The 17,796-nt window shown below is 41.6% G+C and overlaps 2 protein-coding genes across 2 annotated transcripts in view; one reads left to right on the top strand and one right to left on the bottom strand.

Annotated features, from left to right (window-relative positions):
* Positions 1-147: 147 nt before the first annotated feature.
* Positions 148-7,753, top strand: UBE2K (ubiquitin conjugating enzyme E2 K). Its single transcript, XM_061552339.1, has 7 exons — positions 148-311; positions 2,618-2,711; positions 3,439-3,497; positions 4,014-4,096; positions 4,975-5,074; positions 5,771-5,899; positions 6,064-7,753. The coding sequence occupies exons 1-7, from the start codon at positions 249-251 to the stop codon at positions 6,136-6,138; spliced, it is 603 nt and encodes a 200-aa protein (XP_061408323.1). The 5' UTR covers positions 148-248; the 3' UTR covers positions 6,139-7,753.
* Positions 7,754-8,024: 271 nt separating this feature from the next.
* Positions 8,025-17,796, bottom strand: part of PDS5B (PDS5 cohesin associated factor B) — a 43,709-nt gene continuing 33,937 nt past the window's right edge. Inside the window, 10 exon segments of the mRNA XM_061552338.1 lie at positions 8,025-8,753; positions 10,122-10,296; positions 10,642-10,731; positions 11,229-11,650; positions 12,695-12,821; positions 13,374-13,519; positions 14,310-14,372; positions 14,571-14,690; positions 15,528-15,660; positions 16,230-16,344. Of these exon segments, the coding sequence (XP_061408322.1) occupies positions 8,715-8,753; positions 10,122-10,296; positions 10,642-10,731; positions 11,229-11,650; positions 12,695-12,821; positions 13,374-13,519; positions 14,310-14,372; positions 14,571-14,690; positions 15,528-15,660; positions 16,230-16,344 (1,430 nt within the window). The 3' untranslated portion in view covers positions 8,025-8,714.

Below are 17,796 nucleotides of genomic sequence, written 5' to 3'. Positions count from 1 at the left end.
TCAGGTCACGTGTTCGCGTCACGTGAGGGCAGCTTCTACCCCCCCCACCCCCTCCGTGTGTGGGCGGGGTTAAAAGGGGGCTTGGGGCAGGGGAGGCGTGGGGGGGTTGGGCGTGGGGAGGGGGAAGAGGATTGGGGGGGGGGCTTTCCCGCGCATGCGCACTCGCGCCGCCGCGCCATTTTGCCCCGGGTCGCGCTGAGCGGCGGCGGCGGCGGCAGTGACAGAAGTTGGTATCCCCGCTCGTCAGAATGGCGAACATCGCCGTAGCGAGGATAAAGCGCGAATTCAAAGAGGTGCTCAAGAGCGAGGAGGTGAGACCCCGCCGGTCGACGAGCCGCGCCAAAAAAACAAATATTTGTCGGGCCTCAGCGGTGTCAGGGCGTCGGGCTGGCGGGACGGGCCGGGGGGAGGCGCCTCTCCACCCCGTGGGAATTCTAGCCAAGCCCGAGGCCTCAGGCCCACTCTTCGGGGTCGTTTGAGCTACGGGGGTTGGGTTTGGCGTTTATGTAAAATTAATTATATTGATCGAGTATACTGCATCAGCCAAGTACGGTACGTACTTGGTCCCAGGCCCAATGTTTCTACCGCAATACCGCTGCGTTGGGATGACGGGGCCAGTTGCGTGTTCAGTGAGTGTCGTATGAAGAGAGAGCGGAGTTCCCGGAGAAACCCCGTGTCGCATACAAGGGGATAACGAGCCGCAAAAGCACCGCCCGCTCGCTTGTTTTGCTCCGCCTGTCTCGCCCCGGAGACGTTTTACACCAACCATGGTCGGCAAGCTTCACAGGAGGAGGAGGCGGCGCCGCCGGTGGCTGTTTTTGCTGCGACGGTGTTTAAACTTTGCGCTGGGAGAATGATCTTTGGACAGGTGGTAGGCGAAGTCGGGCATTTTAGAAAGAGGAGGGGGAAAAAAAGTTGCGCGGTTGCTGCACTCGTATGATTGGACACGCCGTAGGTCATTGTACAACGGTGAATGAAATGGGCACTGGCCGATAAGATTTGGGACAAAACATGGGTGTTGGAAGCCGAACTCTTATGGCATAAATCTCTGGGGTATGAGCGTTGGTTATGAGGCATGAAACCTGGGGCATAACCCCGGGTCTTAAACTCTTGAGGTTTTTACTTGAATATCGGGGCCTAAACCTTGGACTTAAGTCTAAGTCCTAAATCCTATGGTTAGAGATGTAAACCCAGGGTACCGAATCGTGGCGTTGGGAACATTAACTTGTCTCGAACCCTCACATTGAGGACATGACCTTTGGGATTTGATGAACGATGGGACCTGAGTCATGGAAACTAAACCCTTGGAAATATAATTATTGTGCCTTTGGATATGAACACTAACCAAAACGATTGTTTTTTTATCTAGACAATGATATGTGAACCCTGGGTTATGGATCTGAGGCTTGTGACTTTATCCCCTTTTAAATCTGCTGGTTGACATCAGACTTCTATCTAAACCGTGGTGTTTGAGACTTAAACCCAGTGGTCTGAATCCTGGAATTTGGAACCTGAACATGTAACCTAAACAGCAGTTCGAATATTAACTTCGTGACTCCCAACCCTAATATTTAGGACCGGGATCATCCCATATCCCTTGAATTGGGGAACTGAGCCTTGACAGTCTATTCTGAAAGTTAATATATTTCGTGCATTTATCATGCTTACATTTAAAGTGGGGGACTTAAACTCTAGGCAGAGGGGGGGGGAGTGTATGTATGTTAGTTTAACACGTAGGCTTTCGCGACCAATATCCAAAATAGTTTTTTGGGTTAGATCGCGTAAATGTGTCGAATTGACACGTTCTATTTACGTGACAACCCTTACTAGTTGGCTGTGTCGGGTGGTGGCGGGTTTTAACGACACATTTACGCAATCTAACCCAACAAACCTCTTATGGATGTATTGTTTTTAATTACCGGCAAGCCATCACGCCGAGCCATGGGTTAAAACATTAACTTTGAATTCGACCCAGCCCAGCTTTTCCTCCTGCCTAAGTTATTATATTTAAGTGAGCTTACAATGGCATTATCAACCACCAGTTGTTTTTCAAGCATTAGGTGTTCAATATTTACACATTCTTGTTCTGTTTTATAAAATGCTTATAATAAATACGGCTCAGGTTACTCCTTTATATCAGGACCTGACATGGTGGGGAATATTTAGAGGCTGTTATTTCTCTCCATTTCCATTGGCTATTAGGTATTTAATCACTCAATTTACATGTCCGTACGGTAACTTCAGTGACATTGCCCGTGCTTATTAGGTTGGCAGCAGTAAACTTAGTTGTTGCCTAGAGATATGTTGTCTCCGCTGTGTTCTAGATAATAGAGGTGTCTTAAGTCAACAGCAACCTCACATTGTGGAAAGGTGAGCTGATTTTCAGAATTATTTATAAAGTAGCTGTCACGAGGAAATGGACCTTAGCCCAGGGAAAACATATCTACTTCCTGATGTGTACTTATCTTTGAAAGCAATGTCTTTCAGGGTTTTTTGCATCCTCCGAAACAGATTGGTAGCAATGGACATACTGTATTTGGCTGCTTGTCTTGCCCTGGCATTTATGCATGTGTTTTTGTGTGTGTGCGCGTGTGTCGGCATTCATTCTGTCTTGTAGACCAACAAGAGCCAGATAAAGGTTGAGCTGGTGGATGAGAATTTCACAGAGCTGCGAGGAGAGATTGCAGGGCCCCCGGACACGCCCTACGAGGGTAAAGAGGCCAAACGTTTCTTCTGCCCCACGTGTGACACGACTGTATAACAAGCACATTTTTCCGTTTGAAGACTGAGTCTATATTCCATATCAACACTGTTTTACCATGGGGACATGTTTTAAACTGACTTTCAATTCATGCTCACTGAATATGTGCAAATCACTTCTTATATTTGAAGTGTATTAAGCCCAAGAAACTAGGGAAATGCTTTAAGGTAAAGCATTTGTCAGGTATACAATGAAATGGCAAGGCGCATAAAATATTAAATCAAATAAAGGCATTATGTCAATGCATTACATTAAGACGTTAAGATATTGTTTGGGAACCTCATTGCAATGCGTGTAAGAACATTTAATGATACTGCGATTATAATCCCTACAATTATTATGCACTGCCTGCATTGCATTTCCCTGTAGTGATGTAATGCCAGACATGACGTAGGTAAGTGTTTTTTGTTTCAACTTTTGTTGAATAAGACAAATTTTGCAAGGACATACATTAGGAATCGAAAATCACATTTGGTGATAATGTATGCATGTGTGTAGTAGTGATGATACTCGTGAGAAATATTGGCTTAAGATATTTTTGTGTCTGGCTCATTGTACTGTAAAATATCATTTTAGGTATGACGTACACTTATGTTTTCCCATGCTCTTTGATTCATGTACAAATCCAGTTATGCCTAACCTCCAATCTCATTTTCATCTGCCCAATTCCATCGTAGGTGGAAGGTATATGCTGGAAATCAAGATCCCAGAAACGTATCCGTTTAACCCACCCAAAGTGAGTGAGCACATTGCACAATCACATCTAAACAACCAAAAAATTAGGTGTCCTTCAAAATGTTTTTTTCCCCATGGAATATATATTTTAACAAATATAGAATACAGCCATTCCTTGAACAGAAACGCTGTACTTTAGTACTATTTTGCTATCGAGGTATTTTATAGGGAGTTTCATTTGAGCCAAATTTTTCGTGCAATACTTTTTTAGTCCTAGGGCTTCAAGATCAAAAGGCAACACCAAAGGTAAAAGTTTCCATGGCTACTCCAAAGATATAAACCTTAAGATACTGTCAAACATTGTTGCCATGTGCTATAATACTGCAACCAGCAAGTGAAGCAATCTCCTGAGGGAAAACATTCTTATTGCTGAAATTGCATTCGTAGCATTGTTGATAAATATAATGTTACACTCAAAGAGATGGTGTCACATAGGCCATCTTTTCATAAGAGTTATTGAGCAGTTTTGTTTTGGTGTCGTGTAATTGGGTGAAATCATGTTTTCTTTGACTTGCAGGTCCGTTTTATCACCAAAATTTGGCACCCAAACATAAGTTCAGTAACCGGTGCAATTTGCTTGGACATTCTCAAAGACCAGTGGTGAGTTAGCCAGCAAACGTGAACACATACATCCAGTTGTTTCTGTGAATGTCAATAAATTTAAAAAAGTACTCTAATGCATTATTGTCTTATTAAAGTTTTAGCATTAAGTGTCAACTTGATGGACTGCAAAGGCAGTCTTGGTCATTAAAATTGCTGCTGCGCAAGGTGGATCAATTTATTTCTAAGCTTTGATACTTTGTATAGACGTATTATTATTGTTTTATTAAATATTCACGTAATTTTGCCAAATGCTTTGTTGTCATAAACCTGTGTTCTTTTACACGTGTAACATTTTTTGTTGAATGTAAATGCTTTTTAGTTGTTATGCAATACCCATTCGGTTGTGGCAATCTTTACAGAATATATATACAATCACAACCATATTTCCAGCGTGAGTCAAATAAGTCCCATCAGAACCTGTCCTGGGTAAAGTGACATGCAGATCCCAGTGGCCAGCAGCCACCCTGAATTCAGGGGTAATGATTCGGTAGAAGAGTCGTGCATACTCGCATCCATTTTGCCTACCAGTCCCTTACCCCCCTTTTGAGGGAGTCAACTGATACAGGCCACCGGGAATAGCATCCATGGAGCATTGCAACCGAGTGTACGTCTAAATGCACACACTGGTGTGCCATTGCACTCTTAATTTGCCTTTTCACGTGCATTTAATTTCCTTCTGAAAGCCACGTGCGCTGTTGGCTTGTGTTAAGTCAGCTTGCGTCGGTGTCAAAGGAGATGTCATTCCAGATTGTGTCGTGCACATCCACATGTAGCTGCCAAAGGGCAGCACCACTCCCCAACGAGTGTCTCCACCATGCCGACTTGTCATGCCTTGCGCGCACACGGCCAATGCTTGACTGTTGTGTGGGGCACAGGGCGGCCGCCATGACGCTGCGGACCGTGCTACTCTCCCTGCAGGCTCTGCTAGCTGCAGCCGAGCCCGACGACCCACAGGATGCCGTGGTGGCGCGGCAAGTAAGTGGCAGGGGCCGGGTCCCCCGCTGCGTGCGTTTTACATCCACCTTTTAACAAACCCGATGCGTCGCTAAAATGCGAAGTGAACGATGACAGGGTGGACCATTTTTAACCAATCGTCAAGCTATAAAAGCCAGCAGGGAAAGTGTTTATAAATACATGCAAAATGTTAGAAGTCATCGCTTTTGAGACTATTGAATGTACAAGACTGGGTGTAGCCCCTTAAAATTGTAAGATGCCTTGGCCAATAGGTTAGATTTTTTTCTAATTCCCTGCTATGTGGTTATACACATCAGTTGCTTTTGACACATTTCCAAGTAACTGGCTGCATGGTCATTACAATTTCTACACTTGCAGATCCAGCTACAAACTCAAGATAGAGTATTCTTTCCCCACCATGTACTCTACTGTGCTCATGAGCAAGTGTAAAAAAATGTTTAGACTTAAAAAAATTTCCCGACCACCATCAAGCAGCCATATGTGGGCATGTGTAAGGCTTAAGCTACATGACATGTACAGTGCTTGAGGATTAATGTAAGAGATGGCTTACAATTTCAAGGCCTCATGCAGATAACAGACGAGGGTCACTGATTTCATTTTCAACACAATGTACGAAGTGATTTGGCATTGGGCAGAAGGGCACGTGGACACACCTGGCTTTATTAACCCCGCCGCCTTTTCTGTTTGTTACCACAGTACAAAGAAAACCATGAGATGTTTGTGCAAACAGCCAGACTGTGGGCGCATATGTATGCCGGGGCACCTGCCTACAATGGAGAATATCAGCGTAAAATCGACCATTTATGTGCCATGGGCTTCGACAGGGTGAGCACAAGCTTCAGAGCCATTTCACGCACATTACCCATTGCTCTCAATATTTTCACTTTACTGCTGTCTCACTTGAAGATTTAAAATGCTCAATATAGTTTGACTTTGAGGACCATCATGTGTGTTCATATTTTCATTGTTTTTTCCCTTCCTGTAAACAGAACGGAGTGATAGCGGCATTGTCTTCACATGGCTGGGATGTGGAGAGGGCAACAGAGCAACTCCTAAGTAACTAATAACACTATCCCCACTTCACCACCCAGCAAGCTTGGGTCAGGACCATACAAAAAATATTACACATGCCTTACCCTTAAATCAATGCAGAAGCGAATGGTAAAGGCTTTACAAATAATTACCCTTGTGGTCTTGCACCAGTTTATTGTATTTATCATGGTTTTTGCCCCCCCATAGAATTTGTAAAAAAAATATATTTTTTTTTATGAGTTGTGCATTTCCACTGCTGCTTTAGGACGAGCGTCTGGAGTGTTTGTGGCAATCTGCATGACAGCGAGTACAACCTGCAGTCACCTTGAGTTGCATGCTGTGGGGCATTTCTGCAGCAGATATTAAATTACATTGAGACGTGGTTTAAATTTATGGTTTCTTCATTTCCATTAAGGTTAATAAAAATTACAAAAAAATTAATTGCTGGTGGAAATAAAGTGGTGGAAATTATATCAGTTAAATGTCTTTTGAAATTGGTGCATTTGTTAGGGCAAAGTGGCAAATGTTTGCTTTCGGCTGGAGTGCTGTACAAACACTATCCTTTTGATAACTGATTAAGTCTTTGTATTACATGAAAAAGGTTAGCTTGCCCCGGTTGTGTGCATCTGTTAAGACTACATTGTGTACTAGCCTGGTGTAAAAATCACATCTCAAGTCGGTAATAACCCTGGGAGTGATGCCAATTTTGGCCAGTCTCCTTTATTAAATATTCCCTGTGTTCACCTCTGAAGACCTGCTAAGTCTGCTGCACATACCAGTATGTAAATAAGAGAGAATGCAACCTAGATGGAGATGAGTCAATTGAACAAGAACATGCTAAACAAGGCTGTTGACTTTTTAAGTTGAAATAAAATTTCAATACGTGTGGAATTAAATTTCTTTTCTCCCTTGATGTAAACCCCACTCCCTGGTAATATTGACAATGGTTTATGCTTTGTTAATGTGGCTTAATGTTTAATAGCTTTTAAAGAGATGTAAAATATACATTTGGTAAAGTTGTAAAAATGGTTATCTTCCAATATTGGGTGAAATGTGGGAAAGATCATGAATACAAGTCCTCAGTCGTGCAAAGTTGACAACTTTATAAACTGCCAGAAAAAGGAGTTTTGATGAAAGTATCAAAATTCTGTACTGCTATTTAGGTTTGTACATATTGATCAGTGGATATGAGGGATCAATGTATATGCAGACAATTTTCAGAGATAGTTGCCTAGAAAGATGGAATGAAACTATTGGGCAGTTGCATTTTTAAAATATAGTACAAGTGCAATTTTACATATCCACTGTAGCAGCTGTGCTTTTGTTTAAAACCATTGGCTCTAAGTAACTCATTAAGTTCCACAGTGGTTAATTTTATTGCAATAGCACCTGTCCACTTGAAATTTAGCTTCAAAGAAAGCATCACATTTGGACACTATGGAAACCTATTTTAAAAAACCACAGTATTAAATGTCCCTTAAACATGTGGCCATACACTACTGAGATTTGAATACCCTTACTCACCCCAAGCATGCATGTTAACAGCAAGCAAACTAAATGAGTGTTACGGGCCAACTGTACCAAGAATTCTTGTTTTCAAGTAGAGTAAAGGCTTTTGACAATGTTTCTAATAAAACCTAAGTTATGCATTGCACAAAAGTGTCTCTTATTTAAAGTGAAAGCTATGGACCACTGATACTGCCATGGTCAGGCTGCTCTTTATTCTAAACCCATGCTGTAGTAAGTTTGCCCAGTTATTTTTGAAAAGTATATTTTTTTCTCCTAGCAAACCGTTCAACATTAGAGAATAGCAACAAAAGGTGTCCTCTGGTACAAATTGTACTAAAAATTCTAACTTATGCACCAAACGATGCAACCAATTTGTTGGAGGGGAGGAAATTAGCCGGTACTAAAACAATATGTAACAAAGATTTTATTTTATTACAAGGAAGCGACAGCTACAGATAAAACTCCCAACAGGCAACATTTTGTAAATGTTTACAAGCCAAACAAATCCCAAGCAATTAACCAGTTGCTTGACCAGCTCTTGATCCCAAAATGTTTTTTTACGTACTGGTGATCTGAATTAACGTTTAAGACAGTGGCTGTCGCAAACACATTAAAGCAGACTTCATTAAAAGCTTTATTAGCACAACTTCCTACACAGCCTCCACAGTTTTTGTTTTATTTTTATTTTTTTTATAAAGCAATGACTAGTGATCTACAACACAGTGCTTCTACACCAAGGGCAATGTGGTCAAGTCTTCATTGAAACAGAGCAAATAAGTTTGCTGGGGAGTAGCGTGGAGGTGGATAACATTTCCTATCAAGTTCATAATAATCAATAAGTCAAATTTTATCTGGGTTCCAACTATTTACAGACATCCACCGAAAAGAGTAAGTTAAAATATGTTGGCAATCATAAAGCCATGAATGGGGTTGATGCATTGCCAATAGAGATATAGGAATACTTCCTGGCTGGGCAGGTCTTAAATGCAGGGTGTGGTTGTCACAGATTGGACAGAAAAAGGGTTCAAGTGATGATTTTTGAATCAACAGCGTGGGCTGTTCAAAATAAAATATGTAAACCCCATGAAGGCGATGGCATCTATCTGCGGCTCCGTTTGTTGCTTGGCTTGCGTTTCACCTGGAAAGAGGCAAATAAACAAAACATTTTAAAGCAAGAAGACTGGATAAGTATATTAAGTATATATTATTCCATATACAAAGCATGCTACATAGTCAAATAATTGTGCACAATTTCATTTACCAGCATTATTTGAAGGGACACTGATCTGTAATTCTATAACTGTTAACATGCAGAATGTTTACAATAAAAATATATATTAACCAATAACAGCAACACTGAGTAAAAGCTTATGACCAAATCTCCCAGAATGCATCTGATCTTGGGACATTGGATGCTAAGTTTGAGCCTGGATAGAGTCCAGGGATGGGTAATCACCATGCATAAAACAGGTTGTTATAGATTTCAGGGCGACAAAGTGGGTAGCCAATGCTATTTCAGAAAATACAGTGTTGTATTGCACTGCTATATTCCTACACCTATCCGTTCAGTCTTCAGCCCGCACTAGGTATTGTGGTGAAACGTGGTTAGGGCTGCCGACCCACATACCGAGGGAAAGAGGCCCTCGCCCAGAAGTAGATTGACATACACATGCACACAGTAATAGGCACAAGCCACACTCTCCTCTCCTCCCTTGCTGCAGATGTAAACTACGAATGCAGCTTTACACGATAATTTTCTGCCCAGCCGGTTTTTAAAGTGACCCAACCCATGCTTTTGGCATGAGAGATTCAGGAAGTAGGTCAGACCTCAGTTTAAAAATGTATATACGGAGCATGAACAGTAGCAGACTACATGAATGTATGATTTAATTATTTTTGTTAATGTCAAACTGGCCAGTTATAAAAGATGGTCTGGGCACATGTTTATCCTGATTATAAGAAATAGGTGGTGCTCTTGCACTCGGTTAGAGATACAGAAATCCAGATAAGCAGGCAATAACATGCCAAAGCAAGTTTACAGAATTGGTTTTAGTGTCATGCCTGCAATCGAGCACTTTTGAAGAAATTATTGGTGGACCATAACACCATACCAAACCCACTGGTTTGCAAGGTACTGCCACAAGATGGCAGTACAGCAAGTTGGTGAAACATGTGCAGACATGTTATCCTCTCATATGTGGGTTATCTCGAAAGAACTAGTTTTCTCCTACACAATGCAAAACTCTTTTTCCATTACAATATAATTAGTCAAACTCCCAATGCAGGAACCTTGTGACTTAAAAATAATTTAGGTTTCCCTCGTAAATACGTTAAAAGAAATGGGTTTTGAGGCTCACGAGACAGCAATGAATGATAATGTAAGCTTCATTCCCATGTATGGTGATAAGCAGGTTTGGGGGATTATGGAATAGGGCGAGGGTCCACCAACTGGCGCAGAAATTTTCAGACCAACAGCATTTTGCACTACAGCAGGTCAAAACGTTACCTTTAGAGTCTCTGTGGCTTCCTCGTCAGCATCCTCATCATCCTCGGCCTCCATGGCCTCTGGCTCCACGGATGTATCCTCGGTGTGCGATGATTTCTCCACGTCGTTGGTCTCAAGGGAACTGCTCTGAGACTCCTGCATCGATTCGCCTTCACTGCCCAGCACAAGCTGTTCTCTGCACACAGGCCGGCACAAGCACATTTTCAAGTTTGGTAAAAGAAAAATTTACTGGCAACAGTTTTCTGGCAATGTTGCTTTATCCAAAGGGAAGGAAGTACTTCGTAAAAATGTAAATGGCTTTGTGTTACCAGCTAAATAAACTGACATTCAGGGAGAGTGGTAGGTAGGGTGGCAGAAAGCACAAGGATTCAAAGAATGCGAGATGTGTCACAATGCAAACCCAAAATAAGCACGATTCAAATATTCAATTCCATAAAAAAACTAAAATTGTAAATACCCAGATTTCACAGTTCTGATCATTAAATCCAGCCAATTGTACTGCAGAGTCCAAATTACTTACTTGTCAGATGGGGTGTTTTTGGTTATCTTTTTGGAGACGTTACGGCGCTTTGTGTTCGAAGCCTCCTCGGCAGATTCATGGGAATCGGCTCTGTGCAGTCATAAAAAAACCCTCACAAATATACCGCAAGGAGCTGCGCTAACACAACTGTTGAGGGTGGCATGTTAACTGCAATATTTAATAATTCCTTGGGGATATAGGTGCGATATTAATACCAATGGAGTGGCTTTTTAATAACAGCACATTAAAAATATAATATTTAGATTTATACGGTGCCCTTAATGGATCTCAGAGTGTCATATGCACATTTAAAGACATCACAGCGGTTATGCCGCCAGTGAAAGTCAAAATTTATTTCGTAAGCTAACACCTATCACTCGGCCAACTAAACTTACAATCAACCTATATAAGACTGGAGAAAAAAACGCGATCTTAATTTAACAGATATGACAACTAATGAGACACTGCTCTACAGCGACAAATGAGAAAAACACTTGAACAAACGTCCAAGGCATTGGCGAGTGATGGATGGGCGATGCTGGGACGGTGAGGTGGATGTATTATGATGGTATTTATGCATCACTCACTCATCTTCCTCGTCCTTTTTCATGGCTTTGCTTCTCTTGTTCCCCTTGGGAGGCGCCGGTGATGAGTCAGCATCCGAACCATTGGCTGCCTTCTTACGGCCTCTCTTTCCTGGCTTAGCCGTCTCCTCTGTTGGCGGTGTTGCCGTTGCAGCGGTTGCAGCGGCTGCCGTCCTTCCTCCTCGGCCACGGGCTGCTTTCTTCCCAGCTGCTGAAGCCCCCTGTTGGGACTCGTCTTCGTCATCCTCTCCGCGTTTCTTTCCCCGGCGGTTCTGCTTCGTTTGTTGCAGCGCCGGTGAAGAGGCGTCCGAATCCACTTGGCTCTCGTCCCGTACAACAGATGTGTCCCCGCTGCTGCTGCCGCTTCCTCCAGCCACCTCTGGCTGCACCGACTTCTTGCGACCCTTGACCTTCTCAGCCTCAGCCTGCCAAGCATGAAAAAGCAACTGTTTGTAGTTGCCTCCTCCATGACCACTAGTGCTGGAGGATGTGACATGGCCGAACCGTAGCATATTTGCCGTTTGTTGCAGGGGTTCACAGTTCAAGCCCATTGACCGCTAGGGTTTTTTTTAGTTTTGCTGGCTGGCTTCCTCGATTCCTGGCTGGCTCTTATAACATCACTCGCATCCCACAGGGTTGAGTCGGGTTCATGTGTGCTGACGTCAAGCCCCACCTACCCTCCACCCCGACCATGGATGATACACTATCATACTATCATATACTATATTCGTCAGCTAGCCGTCCAGGGGAGCGGAGGTGGCAGGGAAAGTGGGGAGAGGGTGTGCGGGCTGCTAGTATAAACCAAAAATGCGCGTCGTCGGCTTCGCAGGAGACACTAAAGATTCCATATCGCTATTCGAAAACAATAGACCACCGACGCCACGTTCCAAATAAAATATACTTGAAAATTATAGAACATTTTCTAGTTGGGTAAAGCCACGTAGCAACATTGGTCATATGTCAAACAAAGTGCATTCGTGACAGCCTTGCATTATAACAATTGCACGAATACTAAAATTACGATGAGGTCAGTGTGAGATACACCAAGTACAGACATCTTATGAACTTCAAAAATAAACTTAAAGAACATCCAGTTTTCATTAAAAGGAGTTGTTTTTTTGCATAATATAGCTTTTTTTGGATTAATATCCATTAAGCAAGCCAGACGAAAACTATGAACGTGAAATACTCAATGCGCACTTTTAATAATTTTTCCATGAGTATGATCAAACGTTAACAGGTGGATAAACAAATACATTCATTAGATATTTGGGTGTACGACTGGTGCATTATTAAGAATGGAGGACAAAAGGAAGGATGATGACCATACTCGGCAGCTTAATTTGAAGGAATATGCAACATGATAAAACAAACGGCTGTTTAACTTGTGAAACTAATTTAAACTGTAATGCTCAGACTGTTCATGTGAAAATGGACTTTAAAGTGATAGTCAAGGTTACACAACACACCTTTGCGACCTCCGCTTCGTCCTTCCTCCGCTCCGGCTTCTTGGTGGCCGGGCCAGATGGCTTTCCTGCTATGCTGTCGTCATTCTCGCTGTGATCAATTTCCGAGCTCTCTGACCCCATGCGCGTCCTGTACGTGACAACGACAATAATCAACAAGAGCAGCACTCAATAGCCGAGTATGCACATAAACAAACGTGTCATAAACAAACAAACATTGCTACTAATGCATTAACTGCAGCAGAAAATAAAAACTTGGGAGGCTAAGAATTGTTTTCAATTATTTTGGTTAGAATGATCAGATATTGTTAAACTTTGAACATCATTTTTGGCAAATTAAATTAAAACCCAAACAGTATCTGTGATGCACTCATTTAAAATACAACAGCAACCAACACAATCATGAGCAGAAATAAATAAAATCACATGTATTATTCCTTTCATTCGAATCCTCTTTTGGCGGCAAATCCTTGAAACACCACGCATATGTACACAAGAATAATTATGGAGGGCTGTGTGCCCTCACTAATGTTGCTGCGTTCACATGTACTGCTCACACTACCCTAGCATAGGCCTCCTTTACATTCTTGACAAGTGGTCGAGTGACACGACCTGTCAATGTTGGAAGGTGGCAGGGAGGGGGGAAGTTTAAGGCGGTGGTGCCCAGAAGCCGATTCCTCACCTGGGCTTGCCCCGGCCGGGAGAGCTGGGCGCCGAGTTGCTGCTGTCGTTACTCATGGTCTCCATACGCGATGACTTGGTCTGCGCCTGCTTGCCGGCAGTCGCCAGTGGTTTGTTTACCGTGCCCAGTACCGTTGGTGCTTTGGCCTGCGGCAAAAGAACAGCAGTTCCTTTATGTAAAACATTAATTTCTGAATGCAAGTGAACAACCCATTCAGGTAGCATGGGATTTTTATCCGAGACAGTGTATGCCCGAGCGCTTACGCATAACTGGTGTGGATAAAGGGAATTTGGGTTGGCATACTGCGTTTTTTTGTGTTCTCCTTTTAAATGAGAAAATGAATGATTACACTTCGAACGTTATACTCGGCATGTGGGAATATAGGACGTGCGAGCAGTAACTTCTCTGGAGCAACAGCACATATGATTTATAGCACACGTCACAAGCCGCAGGCGGACAAACATGAGCTGGAACAACCAAGGACATGAAGGCAAGGACAATTACGAAGGGACAGTTAACCTTGCTTTTTTTCCCTTAAGAGATTTTCTTTAAAATCATAGCAGAATCCCTTTTAATGTTTTGTTGCATGCCTATAAATTTCCTCTTGCCTCAGCAGTCCGCCTGCTGTATTGTTTCACCTGAGGACGATGGCTTGTGTTATCTATTATTTTTCTACCTACGTGACTTTACCGAAAGACCCAAAGAGTATGCCTATAAATGTTACGCTTTTCTTGTATAGATTTGTAATTTTATGGATTTTAATTAAGTTGGCGCTTTGCCAGTGTAATCAGAATAATTAATTTCACAATAACCTTTGAATCTACCAGTTATAATTATTTTATTAAGGTAATTAAAAAGTTTTTAAGTTATTAATTGTAAACAAATATGCAGTTTTTTTCAACCTTCACTTGAATCGAAAATACATTAAATTGTTACCTTTCCTGGAGAAAACAATGCTTTGACTTCTTCGGGCAGGTAACACTTGGTATTGTTAAAATTCTGTAACAAAACATGAAACGACCATCACATCACAGATTTATAGTTTATTATCCACCTTGAGTGAAAGCATACCACTTTATTCATCAAGCCAATGATGACCTGCATTCATTGAGCACATCAAAGGTATGCCAAAAAATAACACTGACCACTTAATTTAACCTGGCTGTTTTTTTTTTCCTGGGATGTGATTTTCCTGACCTTATCTGGTTGCGTGAAGAACTTTGTGGGAAGCACAGGATTCTTGGGAGACTCCAGGCTGTAAGTTGTGCTCTTGTTGGTGATGATGTGCAGTGCTATGTCGCACACGGTGTACATTTTCTGTAATGACGCAACATCACAAGTACTCAATTTGAATATTCCAAACTAGAATAGACGTTTTTTTTTAGTCAGGGTTGTCAGGTAAACAGAACGTGCCAATTCGTCACTAGTACAGCACACCGGTGTGTTGGAGAGCCAAGCCACAACATTTACAATCTGAGTGGCTTGACTCTCCAACACACCGGTTTGCTGTACTAGTGACGAATTGGCATGTTCTGTTTACGCGACTGTGTTGGGTGGTGGCGGGTTTTAACTGACACATTTATATATTTACGCGATCTACAACCAAAAAAACTCTATTATGAATATTGGTCGCGAAAGCCTACGTGTTAAACATTCCCAACCAGCACCGTCATTAAAACAGACAACCATACAGCAGACTAATGGCTTTGACAATGGCACTTGTTCAAAGCAACAATAATTCAGACAAACAGCCCTCTAATTAAAATCTGTAAACCAAAAGAAATCTATCACAGCAGAAAAACCCACTTTAAGAAATTAAGAATATCAAATTTTGTGTCAAGAGTGCCTGGCACATGCAGCATAGGTATGCATCTGCAAGAGCCACAAAACATCGACCTTCATGGTTTTGACGATGCACGAATAATAATTTAATGTGGTATGATGCTTTATAATGCATAGGCTTAATGCACCATGCTTTGGAGTAATTCTTAATAACACTAATCACGATTTATAATGCGCACATATTTCAAAAATCGGACAAGAAGTTCGATTAAACACGCACTATGCGATGTTATTCAATATTATTTTTGGGTCAGTGTTCCCATGGGGCTGGCAGGTTGCATAATTTGACGCGTGAGACTTCAAAAAAGAGACCTCATTCATCTTGGGATCGTCTGGACCCTGCGCATCCTTGGCCTGCTTGATGTTCTCCACCATCTTTCGAATGTAAGCGTGGCTGTTGTTCTCATCCTTGGTCATGAGAACCTCCAGGATGAACCACAGACACCTGGCCATTCGTCGCAAGGATGACACAAGAGGATTTGGTTACAACAGAAATAGCAGCAGCGCGCTTCTCAGTAATTAAATACGACACCCACGATTCCCATTTGCAATAATACCGGAGGACTTATGATGAATGCACATTCTACATTAGCATTTTACATTTCCGAAAACGCGCACACAGAATAAAAACATGGTCTGCACAATTCACGGGATTACATTGATAAAATGCAATGAAAGCACAATTACAATAATTCGTCTTGGTTTTAAAGATCCATTTTTAGGTGGAACTCAATTTTTATCGTAGCCTATTTAACACTATGCCAAATAAATAAAATGATCAAACATCTATTTGATATACCAAAATTCAGTAAAAAAACTGTTTAGTAATCCTTTGGTTCAGTGCCCATTGAACACAATCCTAATAAACAATGCTTTAGTGACAAAAATGCATGCTAAGAGAACAAACAAAATTAGCTTTGTAGCAAGGCAATAGTGCATTACAGGCCATCAGACGTATGCCGCAGGTTGAAGACAGTTTCTAAAAACGTGTTAAGAAAAAAATTAAGTACTCACTCCCTGATGTCCTTGAGTTGCTCCACGTCCTGCACTTTGGTGAAGTCTGGGTCGTGCGCCAGTAGGTGGATTGTGTAGGGTACCATGTACTCCGGCAGTAGGGACAGTAGCTTGTCTGGCGGGATTTAAGAAAAGCAGACACAAAAATAAGGCAAGGTGCGGTCACTGGATGATTCACGCTCATTAGGCCAAAAAGAAATGAACCCTTGCAACACATTATTTCTGAGTCTGTGAAGTTTTTGAGAGGCCTCGGATTGCCTGGCCCAATATTCTGCTATCTTTTTACGATGTAGTACAATTATGGGGTGGTGTATGTTGGCATCATGATTACGAGTACATGTGCTGCAGCAATCACTCATGCAATAAAAAATCTAAAGAAAAAACAACATGACTGGAGATTCATAATAAAGGCTTTTGGGTGAGATCGCGTAAGTATAAATGTGTCGCAACCCTCCACCACCCCACACGGCCAATCAGTAAAAAATGTGTCGCGTTAACAAAACGCCAATTAGTTACTTCTTCAGCCCACTGGTGTGTTTGAAGAGTGAATCGACAAAACTTAGAATTTGAGTACGACGTTTCGCTGGTAATTACATCCGGCATCTTCGGGCGATTTGCCAGAATAGTGAAGCCATCCACCTGCTTCCCGTCTTAAATAGTGCAGGACAACGTCATCATTGAACCTCATCAGGTTTCGAGATCAGACGCGGATGTGGGAGGGTATTGTAATTATATAATAGATTAGTCATCAGTTAATTAGTATGTGATTCCTCTATAAGGAAATGTAATATGTATTGTGTATTACTCAATAATACGCTTCCAGGCTGTGCTAAGTCTGTAGCTATCAGAGCGGTTAACATTATTGGTATTTCTCTCAATTTCGATAGATTATCTAATTAGTCTTGGCCAGTAATAATTAGTTTTGCATAACACTTCAACGTTATGAAAATCAATTGAGTGACCCTTGTTGGCAAGCATGTTCTGCAATTCAAAACATTAAGGCAAGATTTGGTATGGTACCCAAAATAAAAAAAACTAGTGTCTTGTACTAAAGATGAATTACCTAAGTTATCGACAGAAGGTGGTGGAGGGTTGCGACACATTTATACTTACAAGATCTAACCCAAAAGCCTTTATTATGAATAATACTGGTCGCGTCAGCCTACGTGTTAAAATGACTGGAGATATTTTACAGTGGGTTAATAAATTATCCATTTCTCTCCATGGACACAAATAAATCAATGTAGTATTTCAAATTTAATAATGAAAAGTGCATTAATTATTTTGTAATTGAAAAAATAAATGGAGAAGTGAATTTTCGTTTGCATTTTGTGTTTTTTTATTTATTGCCTTGGCCATTTCTCAAAATCTAGAAACGTGACATGAAAATTACATTCACACTTGAAGAGATAAAGCTAGGGGACTAAATATCTTTACCGCTAAGGGACACGTGAAAACAAATAAAAATACAACTGATAATATACAGGCAATTTACTTCAAGGAAATAAAAAAATGTATGCTTACAATATTTAAGTTTTAAAAGCCATATTCCACATTATACTTATCG

This window comes from Lethenteron reissneri, chromosome 16, assembly GCF_015708825.2.
Source record: "Lethenteron reissneri isolate LAM-NWPU_2019-01 chromosome 16, ASM1570882v1, whole genome shotgun sequence".
Taxonomy (NCBI): Eukaryota; Metazoa; Chordata; class Hyperoartia; order Petromyzontiformes; family Petromyzontidae; genus Lethenteron; species Lethenteron reissneri.
This window is presented reverse-complemented; position numbering and strand designations above follow the sequence as displayed.

Bases quoted from the DNA above. Each gene is read 5' to 3' on its own strand.
- UBE2K (XM_061552339.1), top strand. From the start codon at position 249: ATGGCGAACATCGCCGTAGCGAGGATAAAGCGCGAATTCAAAGAGGTG. The intron at 312-2,617 runs GTGAGACCCCGC...TCTGTCTTGTAG, and splicing joins AGGTGCTCAAGAGCGAGGAG to ACCAACAAGAGCCAGATAAA. The intron at 5,075-5,770 runs GTAAGTGGCAGG...TTGTTACCACAG, and splicing joins ATGCCGTGGTGGCGCGGCAA to TACAAAGAAAACCATGAGAT.